Source organism: Stegodyphus dumicola, chromosome 7, assembly GCF_044657685.1.
Source record: "Stegodyphus dumicola isolate Sdum_Otavi_A_Nest chromosome 7, ASM4465768v1".
In the NCBI taxonomy this organism is placed as follows: domain Eukaryota; kingdom Metazoa; phylum Arthropoda; class Arachnida; order Araneae; family Eresidae; genus Stegodyphus; species Stegodyphus dumicola.
Window position 1 is genome coordinate 21,425,197 of NC_140774.1, and position 15,610 is coordinate 21,440,806.

At 34.2% G+C, this 15,610-nt stretch overlaps 1 protein-coding gene across 1 annotated transcript in view; it reads right to left on the minus strand.

The window, feature by feature from the left end:
- Nucleotides 1-2,466: 2,466 nt before the first annotated feature.
- Nucleotides 2,467-15,610, minus strand: part of Aprt (adenine phosphoribosyltransferase) — a 33,669-nt gene continuing 20,525 nt past the window's right edge. The window contains exons 3-4 of the mRNA XM_035353837.2: nt 13,533-13,611; nt 2,467-7,043 (exon numbers count right to left, since the gene is read on the minus strand). Of these exons, the coding sequence (XP_035209728.1) occupies nt 6,907-7,043; nt 13,533-13,611 (216 nt within the window). The 3' untranslated portion in view covers nt 2,467-6,906. The remainder of the gene's footprint in view (nt 7,044-13,532; nt 13,612-15,610) is intronic.

Here is a 15,610-nt window from a genome sequence, read left to right on the forward strand (position 1 = left end):
AGGCAATACATTGCTTTCATACAGCTGAGTTTGTTAAAACAAAAATAAATATCTTACATTTTTCTGAATGACAAGTCTCACACGCTGGAGATAGAAGTGTTTTGTTTTGCGGCCGAGCGGTACAGACGCTGAACACTGGTAGTTCGGTCCGAGGTTCGAATCCCGCGAACGGGCTGGCTGCATGGGCGTTTTCGTGGTTTCCCCCATGTGTAACGTGTATACGAGCCAGTTTTCCTTAGAAAGTCCTCCACGAAGGCATCCCTCCCTTTAGGCAGATAGCCCTCGTGTGCTTTGCCGTAATTGAATAATCCAATGCAATCTTTCACTATAAAAAAAAACACTTGAATAATACAACAGTCCTCGCGTATTCCCCCCCTCTTTTTACTAATTTTATCGTCGAAAATCGAGAATGGAAAATTATGTGAATAATTCAATTTCCAAAAGACACAGTAAGAAAAGAAATAAAAAGTAGTCATGTATAAACTACTAGCAAACATTGCAGTATTATTCCTTTCAAGGGGGGGACCTACATTTCAGACACAATACATAGTAATATTAAAATTACATATAAGATATCTTCACATCTATTTCCCTGTAAGTTAAATTTCATCTGTTTTTATTGTTCTCTCTGCTACTCCTTAGCCCCCAAACTCTCCATAAATACACTGGTAAAAGAAATTAAGAGAATTTTCATATTTGATTTACGATCTCCAGAACTACTGGACAGATTTTAATGAAATTTGGTGTGAACATAGGTTAATACAATACAAATATAATAAACATTTAATAGTTATAATAGACACAAATGTTCGTGTGTAACACTCATGGGAGTCTGAAGGTCTGAAACAGCAGTTGCAGAAGACACAAAAGAAATGGGTTAATAGGGGGTATGGTCCCCTATTACAGCCATACAGGCCTCGCAGTGTGATGTCATACTGGAAATAAGGCAGTTTATCAGTGCCTGTGGCAACTGGTCCCACTCACTCAGCAACGAAGTTTTCAGTTCCTGGATAGTTCTCGGAGAGGGGTTGCGAGTTGTGATTGCCCTCCTCAGAGCGTTCCAAACATGTTTTACAGGGTTGAGGTCTGGAGACCTGGCTGACGAATTCAATGGTGAAAATCCTCACTCTTGAGAAATTTGTCGACCAAAAGAGCTTTATGTGGCCTTGCGTTATTTCCTGTAAGATGAACTCGGGGCCCACTACACCCTGGAAAAGGCGAACATAAGGCTCCAAGACTTCATCCCTATACCTCACACCAGTCACAGAGCCTCTGTCAAAGACGTGGAGAGGTTTGCGGAAATCCAACATGATGCCTGCCTAGACCATTACACCGCCACCGCCATAAATGCTGATTTCGTGGACATTGGAGGGTAAGTAGCGGGTCCCTGGCACTCGCCATATGAAAGCACTGCGAGAATCGGTGTTTAGGCTAAAACATGACTCGTCGATAAACAGAACGGTCGCCCACTGCTCCGTACTCCAATCACTATGCTGCCAGCACCATGTTAATCGGACTCTCCTGTCCATAGACAAGAGTGGGACGCAAACAGCCAGTCTTTTGGCAAACAACCCTCTTTCATTCAGTCTTTTGGAAACAGTCACCCTTGTTACACGGGTTCGTGTGGCTGCATACAGGTTCCGAGAGAGCTGAGAAGCTGTAGCCCCTCTGTTACACCTCACTAAAATGGACAAATAACAATCTTCTCTGTCCATCATGGCTCTTGAACGACGTTGCCAGGCTTTCTCTCGATGGATCCAGTATCCTGGAACTGTTTCCATAGGTTTCCATGTGGACAAATCCATTTTAATATTTAGGGCCGCTCGTTCTCTGAATGCATTGAAAAAAAAAAGGGGAAAATAACGTGAATATTTTAAAAATTTTCAGAAAATGGTGCTGAAAAACCAGTGGTGGGGGAACATGGGATGAAATACAGTATTCAAGTACAAGGACTATGTGTGTTCAAACTTCTGTTAATCAGAAGGCTACGTGTTCAAATCACATTTGTGTCACCGATGAAAAGAATGGTAAAAAAATATATATATTTTTTCAACCTTCAACTACCTTTTAACTGTTTATATAAATAAAGATTGCAGAACTTGACGACAGTAAGAAAAAGATCAGATCTTAAAAATAATGAAGTTGCCACTTCCCAAAATATATTAGTTTCTAGAAACAATGCAGGAAGTGCTGCATTAATGCACTGTCACTTTCTTTGCACTTCCACTTTGCATAAGAAAAATTATCGTAAATCAACCTTGTCTTCTTTTCGAGATGGAAAACTTTTGTTTCAAGATTATTATTAAAACACAAAACTTTTTATTATTTCATAGTACTAACCTCTATCTCTTACTTGGGGGAAAAAAAAATTACTTGACTTTTCGAGTGTGTGGGGAACCTTGTAAATATTTATTATTATTAAATACATTTGAAACTGATAATAGAATAAAAACATAAAACTCAGAATAATAAAAAAATGCTTATATTTTTATATAAAAATAAATTTCATTTACATAATCCAGCAAATACTAAAAGTCAGTTAAGATACAAAAGTATAAATTCTCATAACATCACAACAAGATAAAAATATATTCATAACTAGTAAAGTGCATCTATCTTTCATATGTCATGCTTTACAAACATTGTATGAAAGGGAGTTGGAGAACATAATTGAACTCTTATCCCTGAAGAATATTCTGAAGGTTGGAAGTAGAGAACATTATGTTAATTTTTAATCCCCAATAATTTTAATCTCCATCCATTAAGTGCACAGTCGACTGCTGATTAACCAAGCTGGATTTTTGATTATTGAAGAAATATAGGAAAATCTCATTATCACAAATCACCTACACAAATCTGGCAATATTTGTATCTTCCCAAAAATTCAATATTTGTATCTTCCCATTCTTTTATGATCTGTATCTTTCTTTTGGCAACAGAGACTAATTCGGGCTATATTTTTCAAGACATGATATTCTTCAATGCAAGTATTTCATGATACTCTCTGTACCACAAAATGATTGCCATGTAATAACTGAAAAATGTTTCATTTATAAATATTCATTCATTTCTGCTGACCCCTATGCCCTGTTGTTTTTAAAAACTGTCAATGAAAAATATAAAAAGGGCAAAGAAAAATTCATGACACAACAGCACTGACAGCAAACGATGTCACAGTCTTTGAGAATGGTTTTACCTATAACTAGCAACAGGGAGAGAGAACAGAGCTGACAAAAATTACCCAAGGCCTTCTCAAAGGGTCCACTTCACTCCACTCATTTTTAAAAATAAAATCTGAAGATAGGAGCTCCAGTTATTTTTTTCATATATAATTGTTCAGAAGTCAAAATAATTAACAGCCTGAAAAATTATTTTCAAAAAGAAATTCAGTATTATGAAATCTGCTCTTATATGGATTTATTATACCTAATAATAGAGCCTTTTTGCTTCCAATTTATAGAACTTCGCTTTTTTTGGGAGTGCAAACTAGCAGTGAACTCCTAACAAAAGCAAATTATCACTGTGTCTGAATAGAATTACGGAGTCTTGAAAAACTTGAACATAAAACGTACTTCTCACGCTTGACAACATCAACTAACACTTGTGGCGATGTAACTTAAAGTCAAATTAAAATTAAAATTTAACCTAGTAGCCAAAGACTGCGTAATTTAATTTAAAACTCAGTTAGCTCAAAACTTCTCATCGACGTAACAATTTAAATGACAGCAGCTATAACGAAAAGCCGAATAATTACAATTTTATCAGTGGTGGAAAAACTCAGTTAATGTGGGCTTGAGAGGCAGAAACATACTCTGTCTTAGCATCCAAAACCCTCAACTTAAATACTCTCTAAATAATTTGCATTCTAGTGAGGAAATCTAAAACAGAAGTGATAGTAAAGGCTGAACTTTAAACGGTTAATGCAAAATAATAGTAACCGAACAAATTCAATTTTTTTTGCTATTATTTATTGAAATATAATTTTAAAAACAAATTATGCAAGTATGCATTATTTTCTAATAAAGTAATTATTCATTAAGTTATTCTCTTATGTCATCATACTTAGGGACCCGCACCACAATCAATACCAGAGGTGACAGATTTTCTCTACCGCATTGTCCTTAACATATAAATTTATTTAATTTACAAAATTAAACATAGTAATAAAGGGTTCTGCCTTTCTTATGTGAGTTTGAACTTGTTGACATAGATGTAGCTAGCTCTTGTAAGTATGATTATTTAGGGTGATTTGAAACAATTTCTTTATTTCTAACAACATTTATTCTTTCACTATTTCTCAGTTCTTTTAATCTTGAGAACTAATTTAATTACACCCTGATTATGAACATTAAATTAGCAACAATGAACATAGTCTCCAGATTATACAGCTTGAAAATACAGTCAGCCTGATAAGAAAAATTTTTTACTTAAAATATTAATTACAATAATTATTAAAAATGTTAAGGACAATTATTATACGTATTTCTGAATTAACCAAGGATAATGTTCCTGGTATCACCTTGGTAAATCAGAAGTTGATCATGTCAATATTTGCGAAAAATTTGCACAGCTGAATCTTTAACAATTTCATATAAACACAAATCAGAATCATTTTTCTCCTTCATTAAATGCTTGATTTGCAGGTGTCTAAACAATAATGATTACATTTATCATAAAATAATAATGAATAGTGGCATGCCATTGTTTTAACTGGAGGGAGAAACTGAGAAAATTAAACTTCTTATTGAGTTACCACTAGTTAACAGCATATTTTGGGCAGCTGGGGAGCAGATGAAAGTCAATTAATCCTTCTTCGCATGGAACTGACATAAAACCCTCCCGCTCAAATGAAAACCCACTTAGTCTCCATTGGAGTGAGGTATCATGAGAGGTAAAATGATGCTCCTTTTAATGATTTTAAATGTTAGGTAGAAATATACTAGAATATGCTAATGCATGAAATGTCAGCAGACTAGCATAGTCCCTCTAGTACATAAACAGCTTGCCACTGACTATGAACAATTTTATACAACCCTGGTACAAAAACAAACATACAAGTATTGGAATAAGTACACTTCAAGTGCTACAAAATAAGGAAGACACAGAGAAAATATAATATTAAAAAATATCTGTGACAAATTTCAAAGAAATTAAATGCTCCTATAAATGCTGAAACTATGCAATAAAATTAATATGTATCTGATATATTATGACAAATGGTAATTGAAGTCATATAGGATGTAAAATAATAAGTAAAAAATTATGATTACACAATCAAAAATATTTTGGCACTGCTAATTAACTCCCACCATCCAATAACAGTATATACAAACAAAATAAACATGTGTTATGTAAGTACACAAATTTTTTTATCAAATTTTAAAGCCTTAGAAACCATAAGCACATTTGACAAATTTCCATACAATTCAATACTTAACTGTAGTTATAGCTCATCAGAACTCATGACAGGTACTTCTTTCCTGATAAAAACTCTAATTTCTGCCAAGTACATCAAAGCTCTTGTTAGATAGATCTATGCCTTTCTTTTTCCTTCATATTTTAATCATTTAATACCTTACGTAGCAACAAAAGTAATTGCTTTCCGAATTGTATAGAGAATAGATAAAACTTCAAAAGAAAATTCAATTTTGGAAAAATTATCCCGTCAAAATTATCATTTGAAATACATGTATAAAGAAATTTATTCTGAATTAACATACATACTCATTACTTCTATCAATCTTATTCCCTAGTTTTATTTTCTGACTTATTAAAACTGATGCTAAAATAATTTTTTTTAAATATGTAGGTAAGCAATTCTTCCATCCAAAATTATTCAGGTAGAAAAGTAGATTATGCTTACATGATAAATAATAAAAAGGATATTAAAAATTTATTGTTCTTTTCTTCATCCTTCATTTAATTTCAATCAAAAAGGAAAAGAAGATTCTTTCCTTTTTAAAAAAAAAATTTTAAAACTCATATAATTATTTTACACAATTATTACATCATTATTAATTCTTAAGAAACATATCACACTGCTATCAGTTAATGTTATGGAACATTTTTGTTTAGAAATTAAACTTCGCATAGATTGTTCATGTGCTTGCAATATGTAAGTTCAGTACTCATTGTAGAGCAATCAAAGCATTTGAACAAAGTTAACAAAATACACAGCAAGTAAATAAATTAACAAAATATATGACGGCACTTTTTTCAATAAAAACAAATATACATTAAGTTATTTACACTGAAATAATTTTAGAAATTATAAAGAACAATACAAAAAAAGAAAAAGAAAGGGAGGGAAATGTATGAAATTTGATAAAATGAAAATTATAGTAAATAAAAATAACAGCACATTTGAAAAGAAAATAGCGATTTTTAGATTAAAAGGTCACATTAATCAAAACAATAGCTAAAATGATAATTTAAAATCTAACTTAAGTATTCATATAATAAGCTTTAACTTCTTTTAATAAACAAATCCTGAAAATATAATAGTAAGTTAATTTCCCATCCTTGTTTTGGAAGGAACTTTTTCCAGTTTCAATGGTTGTATGAGAATTTTCCTATGTGTGATCAATTGCAAATGTCACAATCTGAAAATTCCTTGTAAATATATAAATGTCCTCTGTAGCATATAAACTTAACAATGCTATCAAAGTTTAACAAAAATTTTTAAGTAACATAATGGCATTAAAATACGCTTAATGCTAAGCTTTTTTTTTATAAATGTTTACAATTTTAGTTCAAAATTATTCCTACAGTGAATTAGCATTAAAACATATATAAGATAAATAGCATAACTAGATTCAAATAAATCATGTTATCTGGTTTATTATTAAACCAGATGAGCAGCTTTTTTGCAGTATATTTTATAACATGAAGTATTAATTATGAAAACTAATACTGTATTAGAGAATACAAGGGTGCTGAAATTTTTGATCTTCCTTTCAATTCATTGAGCTCAATGACTGCCAGACAGCACTGGACATTTCCACCTATGCTTCTAATTAATTTTACAGCAGCTTCCATAGAACCTAAAGGATATGAGAACAAAATAAAGAAATAGTTTTGCATCACATTATAAAAATATGACGTTATATGTACAGCAAAACTCATTTAACTGAAGTAGCATACATTCTAAACAAAGTTTGGTCTCTTTCAGAGGAAACGTTTCTACCAAGATATTGGAAGAAACTGGGGAAGAGGGGGAAAAAAGAAGAAGAAGCAGAAAGGAAGAAATAAACAATGATTCACCAATGGAGAGATTTACCAGACATCCTGCTTTGATCGGGACTGTCACGGTTTGATGGTATGGTCCCTGCATCCCAGCCGCTTGGTTATTTTGTCCCAATTATTTTGCAAAATTTTAAAACCACAGAATATACATAATTAATATCAATACAATTCTACAAGATTTCACAACATTTTTATGACAGATGTCTTTCTTACAATGAGCTATGGGAGCACAGCTTATATACTTAGATACTTATACGTGTTATACTGGGTTTCTACTGCACTGTGGCAGTACTTCCCAGTAGCATGAGAGATGTCTCGAAGGAACATGGCATTAAAGGTAAATTATGTGGGTTCTTTAGCAGGAAATCATTAGAAGAGGCTAAAAGGGGGGGGGAAGAGAGGAGCGATGCAAAGTCCTTGCACGTGTCGCCATCTGGTGGCGATGGATGTGGTAGGAGAAGAGCTGGAAATCAATATGCAGAAAGCCGGGCGCAGGAGCTGGCGAATCAGGAGGCAGCTTGGCGCTTGAGTGTAGTATCACGGACCTGGGAGAGGTGTCGTCAAATATGGCGGTAGAGAGTGACAGAGCCAGAACCATTGGCGAGTGATGAAAAATATTTGCTGAAATAATGCAGATAAAAATTTAGAACTGACATCAAAATAATTTTCATAATCTTGTAGTAGGCCCTTTTAAATCATGTGCAGTGAAGTTGTAATATTTTCACAAAATATTTACGACTGGGCCTCGAATCGTGGATCTCTTGGATTGTAGATACGAGCTTTACCGTAGGGCTAGGCTTCTGCTCATTAAGCTTGCAGGAAATTGAAGTCCTTTCGTATGTGAAAAGATGTTTTCCTGTGGATAAGTGTCCAGGTGAAGTTAAATGTTTGCGTTGATCATATTGATGATATGTGCAGCGTACGGTCTATTAAAGTAATCTTCTTCAATTACTTCATAAGCGAGGATGTTCGAAAAATTTGCGTGGGTGTTTGTTGTAGCTTTTTTGAAGAAATTTGCATTTTATCTGTTTATAAAGTCTTGAATATATTCAATGCGGAGATCATGGTGAAGGTTTTTGTTTCGAATGAAGAAGGGTGCTACAGTAATTAACCTGAGAAATTTGTTTTTTACTATTTCCAGCTTTTCAATCTTTGATTTCTTCGCGTTTGCCCATGCAGGGGAGGCGGGAGCACAGCTTTGGTGAAGCAGAATTTTTTATTTGGATAAACAACGTGGACTTAACATGGTCAGCTCAGGCGTTCCTTTGGAGTCGCAACTCGGGCACCCATGCGTAGCGCTGTCCCAGGATAACTAAGTTGAAGATTTTCTATCATGTGCAGTTGCGAAGCTCGTAGTTTCCATAACAGCATAGAGCAAAGAGAGAAAGTCAGTAACGGGGAATGAGTGTGAAAATCTAACTAACAGTACAGGTAGCCAATCAAAACAAGGATCAAGGATCAAGGAAGTGCAATTTACAGAGTTCATAGGCAATTACGCCTTTACCTCCACATCTTCAAAGGAAATTAAATCATCCGACAGAGGGGATTGTCAAGTATGGTAAAATTTTGATAAGCCGAATGACTTGGAGTAAGTGCCTTCACACTGAGTCAAAAAAAGGCAAAAAACTCAGAAGGTCTTAATTTTGCGCCGAAAAAGGGCCAGAATAATTTAGATAGGGGCAGCCATAAAAATTTTGACTAGAGAAATAAAAGGTGATGTTTCCTTGAACCTTGATAATAATTTTCTTTGCATACGTCAGATGAAGAATACGAAGGAGAATTCCAATGCACGTTCTTCGAGGTGGGAGGGAGGGGGGAACCTGTTTACAGGTCGAAAAAGTAGTTCTGCCAGTGATCAGCTAGGAGGGAGAAGTTTCATTTTTGACCGCTATTCAATGCAGTTTTTAAAGGCCAAAAAGGACACTGTTAAGCGCCTAAGAAAGTTCCTTTTTAAAGGAAGAGAGAAGCTATAATTTAAAAATCTTTTTCAGTTTTATTTCATTTGATAGGTTAAAGTATTTTAAATCAGTCCTATTTGACTGTGATGTTTCTTATTAAAGAAACGTTAAAGGAGGTTCCTCGAGTTAATGCCGTGTGCATTAAAGAACTTTAGAGGTGGGGGGGGGTTAAGGAACGAAAGGTAGTTATTTACGTGGCTATCAGTGTGCTCATATCTAGCCCGTTTAAATGGCAGAGCTGAATATTCCCTGTTAAGAACCACTCTGGGTCTTTTCCGGGAAGAAGCAACAGCAGGATCGTATACGGGTAGCATATGAAGCACAGGATTTGCAACACGTTGAATATTTTTGAAAAATCTTTCTGAAAGTCGCTGTATATAGCGATTAATGGGCATAATTTTGAGGTCATTATGAATCTCTTCGTTCCGTACAAACCACGGAGCTTTTAGAATTTGCCGAAGCATTTTAGATTGAAAAATTTGGACATGTTTTCTGTTAGTCAGTGCACATGGGCCCCATACGGGACACGCATACGTAAGAAACGGCCTAATCATTGATTTGTAGAGCAAGATTTTATTATCAGTTGACAGGTTGCTATGACTAGCTAAAAGGGGGCATAGGGCGGTTTTGACAGCTGTCGCACCCGCTATGATTTTGCGGATGTGAGGCTGCCAAGTTAATTTTGAGTCTAGTAAAACACCTAGATATTTGTAAGAAGAGACGCAGGGAATGGGTTCACCGAAGAGCATTAAATTAAGTAAACTTGGGATGTTTCTTCGGATGAACATAGTGGCAGCACATTTTGCGACATTAATTTTGATTTTATACAGACCGAGCCAGAGTTCTAAAGTCGAAAGGTAACTCTGCAATTGTGAGATTACCTGGAGGGTGTTGGAGTGTTGTGAAATGATGGCTGTATCGTCTGCGTATAATGCAAGATCGATATTTGGGGCCTTAGGAATATCATTTACATAAAGGTTAAAGATTGCAGGGGCGAGGAGGCTACCTTGAGCCACCCCAGCATAGATTGGGCGGGGAGAGGAGAATTCGTGGGTTAACTCGCACGCGGAAACTGCGTCCGGTCAAGTACGAGTTAATAATTTTAATAAGATGGGCCGAAAAACCAAGCCGCATGAACTTGTAAATAATCCCGTCATGCCAAGTCCTGTCAAAGGCTTTGGCAACGTCCAGATAGACAATTCCAGTTTTCTCTCGCTTACGAAAGCCTTCATGAATGAATTCCACTACACGGAGTAACTGGTGTACCATGGAGTGTTTAGGTCGGAAGCCGAATTGTTCCAGGATTAGTAAATTTTGATCCCGACAGAATTCATTCAGGCGATTAAGTAAGACAAATTCATAGATCTTAGAGAGAGAAGATAACAGACTTATGGGTCTGTAATTGACGGGCAGGTTTAAATTTTGTCCCGGTTTTGGAATGGGGACGACTGCTGCAATTTTCCAGCAGTCGGGGAAATAGCTTCTCCTGAGCATTAAATTTATGAGAACCCTGATCCATACGATAAACATAGGGAAGTTTTTGATCATGCGATTCGAAATAGAATCTATGCCAGGTGCTTTGTCAGGTTTCAATTTACCAATCAAAACATCCACTGCCTGTGGCTCCAGCCAATCAGGCGGTTACTAAATGCAAGTAGAAGTAGTCCAAGGAGGTAAAGTACGATAAGCAGTAGTATTAAAAAGAAATGCCAGTCACTGAAGCTTCAGGTGAATAAATTAAAAATCTGTTGCCAATAATACAATAAACATACTTCAACTTTTTGATGAAACAGCGATTGTGAAAGTTTTTTTTTTTTTTTTTTTTTTTTTTTTTTTTAATCAGCTAAGCAATCTGGAATAATAAAAGTTGTGAAGAAAAAGATACAATTTTTCAGTCATTTCAAAGAAAAAAAGATACTTTTCCATTTTGCCGGCACAAACGATAAAGTCGCCAAAAATAGTACAAACTCATGCCAAATGGAATATCCTTGCTGGTAACCTTTTATGCCTCATTTTCAACACAAGTCGCAGCCATCTCTTATCAGATTCATTGTTTCTTTCAATCCTCGCAAACAATGACATAGAATTTTTACCAGGTAGTTCAACTTTATGCCCTAAGGCCATTCGCAGTAATTAAGTCAATTAGGATGCAATCACACCACTCACCAGAAAAGGAAAATATAGAAAAGGCAAAGGGTTAAATTTATCAATTCAAATAAGACTACAATAGCAAAGTAAAGTACTGCGGTTTTACATAATTTCTGAGTAAGCTATTTGTACGAATTGAAATAATTCTTGCATTTAAACTTGTATTCCATATTAAGATTTAACTTGAAATTAATGTAGATAATTACTGAAAGAATTAGATTTTTGTAGCGTAGTTTATGTGAGATGAGGTCACTTGTCACGTGATATGAAACGCCAAATCAGGATGTTGCACCATGAAAGCATAGTAAATTCTTAAATTAATGCGTTTTTGCAAAGTTATTGTCTTTATTTATTGTCTTTTTACAAAATTTTAAATGATATTAAAATGTTTATGACTTAAAAATAAAAAATTCCTTAGAACTAACAAACATTAAAATTTTTTATGTGCAAACTGTGTGTTGTTGCCAATAAAGTCTGCTTGGCGAGATTTGCTGTGGCGAAATGGAAAAGTACCGAAAAATAATTCATCACTCAATCTTGTTCAAATAATATAATACTGTTATGAATTTTGTATACAGACAAATAATTTTAATGAAATTGTTATACTTTTCTGCATAATGTAACATTACAATCTACAGAGACAATGCTCCGCTAGAAAAATACGAATACAAGGGCAAGTCTATTTAACATTGAGTAAATGACTATATCACTAATTTGGCAAGATATCGACAAGCTGTTAGCGATTTTAGTAATTTCAAGAAGCAGAAAGTACTAGAAATATCTCGACGGTTAGGTGAAAACTATATGAGACCAAAGAGAGCATCACTTTCTCAGTAGTTGTGAGTTGTTACTTCAACATGAGTACTGACACTATTGGGTGTTTGGAGTATTGAGATATCTCTAAGTTAGCTTCACTCTTCAGATGCGTTTTGCACTGCATTGTGCTTAACATTCTTAGAAGTTTGAAGTGTAACTACTGTATCTGAGATACTGTGAAAAGTTGTACATCTATTTTTGTGGAAAGTTCCAGAATTTGTAGGTTGTTGATAAAATTTATTTTATGAAAGAAGTGTTTCCTTTCATAAAATAAATTTTATTAACAACCTATCATCAGACCAGTGTGCATTCAATCTATTACCAACCTGTATGCACAGAACAATTTTTGGTGTCAGGAGTGGGGTTGAATGCCAATGATAAAAGAGATGGATGAGCAATTAAGACAGCTGGTGGCAGCCTTTGTTGCATTCAAAGAAGATATGTAGCTGGCCAAGTAGAGATGAAAGGGAGATAAGAAGTGACGAATGTGGTGCAAGAAGGGATGAAAGTGGGCTAATAAAAGATTGAAGCTAGTCAAGAAAAAATGAAAACAGAAATTACTGCCATAATAGAAGACAAATTCAAGGCTATAGAAGGCAGGACAGACACGGCTGAAGACAAATCTGGAGAAATTCAAGAAAGAGTTTCTGCTGTGGAACAACAAATCAAAAGTTTCTGCCGTCCAACAACAAATCGAATAACAAACTGATGGCAGGAGGTAAACTCATCTACATGCTGCCCTGTGTTGTCTTCCAGACTGTGTCAGGGATAAAATGGACATTGTTGGAAAACTGAACTTTTAACATCCGGTTTGGACGTGTCCCCTACCATCACACGGCATATGTGGCAGATATTACAGACTTTTGCATACTCATATTAAAAGAAGTGGTTGTACTCCAGTGACCAGCAGTAAATGAAACCATAACTTTCCAGAATTCTCATCTTCAGAGAGCCTAACATCAGAGTTATTTCAGAATGCACAACTATGCCACGAAGAGAGAAATGCTGCAGATAAGGTTTGCACACATTTCTGCCATGGAAATTAAATACTTTTAAGGATTTTTAAGGACTATCAATGAAAAAAATTTTAAGTCTATTAAGCAAATAAGAACTGAATAAACTAAACAAATTATCCATACTTGGACTTTACTTTTGTAATCCCACTTTTGCAATTTGTAAAAATAAAATAAATCTGTAAATAGGATATTCCCAAAACAGAATTTTTATAACAGTAAAATGTTACATAAACATAACAACAAAATACTTTGTAGTTATTATTCATAGTATTTGCTGCATACAAATAATAACAAAATAGCTCATCTATTACATGAATCAGTTGACATTAAAACAGAAATATGGATTTACCTCCAGTTGCAATAAGATCATCTATAATAATTATATTTTGTCCTGTCGTAACAGCATCTACTTGAATTTCTAAAGCATCCTGTCAAAAGTAAATAATAAAATATAAATTAATTCACTTAATAACATTTGAAGATGACCCAATTACAGAACATTATGAAATCTGAAGCAAATAAACACCACAAATGCACTGGTAATTCATTTAAAAACATACAATTGCAGCCACACTTTAATAATGTATATCCATTAAAAGGTACATAATTTGGTTTTATAATAAAGGTACAAATGAATGAGTTCTCACAAAAAGTCCCAGAAAGCTTTCCAGCACTTTTCCAAGTCACATTCAACAATCCTCATATACACAAACCTCCAATAATTACTGTGCAAAACAAACAGAATATGCTTAGTCTTATAATGTTTTCCAGTCCACATTTACTTCACATATTCATTGCATATCACTACAGTAAAAGATGTGTACAGTCAAAAGTCGTTAATCCGGACTCGTCGGGACTTCGGCGATTCCGGATTATCGATTTTTCCGGATTATAGATCATCTGTTTAAATCTGGTAAAATGGCATGCAGAAATTATAAAATTAAAAATATGAAACCATAATTTACAAAATAAAGAACAATTATGATCTAAAGGGTATCAAAATTTACAAAAAAAAAAAAAAAGCTTAATATTTATTTGTTTACTTTATTAAACATTTCTTTCAATGCAAGTTGTTTAAGTTGCTTCGTTCTTTATGTGATAATACATTCTCTTTAATTCTCTAAACAGACATAATTTCTTGTTCAGTTACAAAGTTCCACTGTTCAAGTCCTATAATTGCTGTGTCGAGAATACCGACTAATTTGTCAATTGAAATTTTTTCGTTTTCAATAACCTCTGTTACTTTCTTCGCTATCGGAGGCGAATTATAATGACGAGCCATTTGATTTTAATCATATCAAAGACGGAGTACATCGAAATGAAATACTACATTTAGTAAGCAATTATAAGCCAAATAAAATAAAAACATCTGCCCTTAAGATAAGGATAGTGTTGACAGATCAACTTCCAATTCATTGCGCTCGGGGGCGTTAAAGATAAACAAAGTTTAGATAAACAAACGTTAAAGTTTAGATAAACAAAGGATATACCTTTATCCATTTTTTTGCAGCAATTCCACTTTTTGTTTAATGGACTCCGAAAGATACTTTCACTTTTTATATCCTTTACATATTAGTAAATATATATCGGAAATTCTATTTGACATAATCGAAAGTTCAAGCTTACATTTATAAAATTGCTCTAACAGTCTGCAAAATTAATAAGCCGGATCCAATTGGAAGATTAAGAAACAACGCAATCTGCAACATTAACTGAAATAGATAATTAGATAATTTTAGCTTAGCTTATCCCGTCCGTTATACATTAAATGCGCATTCGTAAACGACGATTCGTACGATCATTCCGGATTATGGGTGTCTGAATTAACGACATTTGACTGTATTTGGTACTTCTTTGTTATAGTGGCCCCCAATCATATTTGTTGATTTTAGATTTGCACCAAGACCTCAGCTATATTTTCACCAAGTTTGTAAAGCACAAATGTAAAAATAAACAACACAATATACAGTCAAAAGTCGTTAATTCGGACACCCATAATCCGGACCTCAAAGCTACAAACTTTCCGTGCATGCGTCGCGTTGACGTATGCGTAAGACGTTTACGGCAGCAAATATGCCTGTGCGCATGTTCAAAATCGTTTAGGAATGTGCGTTTAATGTATAACGGATGGTATAAGCTAAGCTAAAATTATCTAATTCAGTTAACGTTGCAGATTGCATTGCTCCTTAATCTTCGAATTGGATTCGGCTTATTATTTTTTGCAGACTGTTAGAGCAGTTTTATAAAAGTAAGCTTGAACTTTCGATTATGTCAAATAGAATTTCTGATATATATTTACTAATATGTAAAGGATCTACAAAGCGGAAGTATGTTTCGAAGTCTATTAAACAAAAAGTGGAATTGCTGCAAAAAATTGATAAAGGCATATCCTTTGTTTATCTAAACTTTAGTGTTTGGTTATCTAAA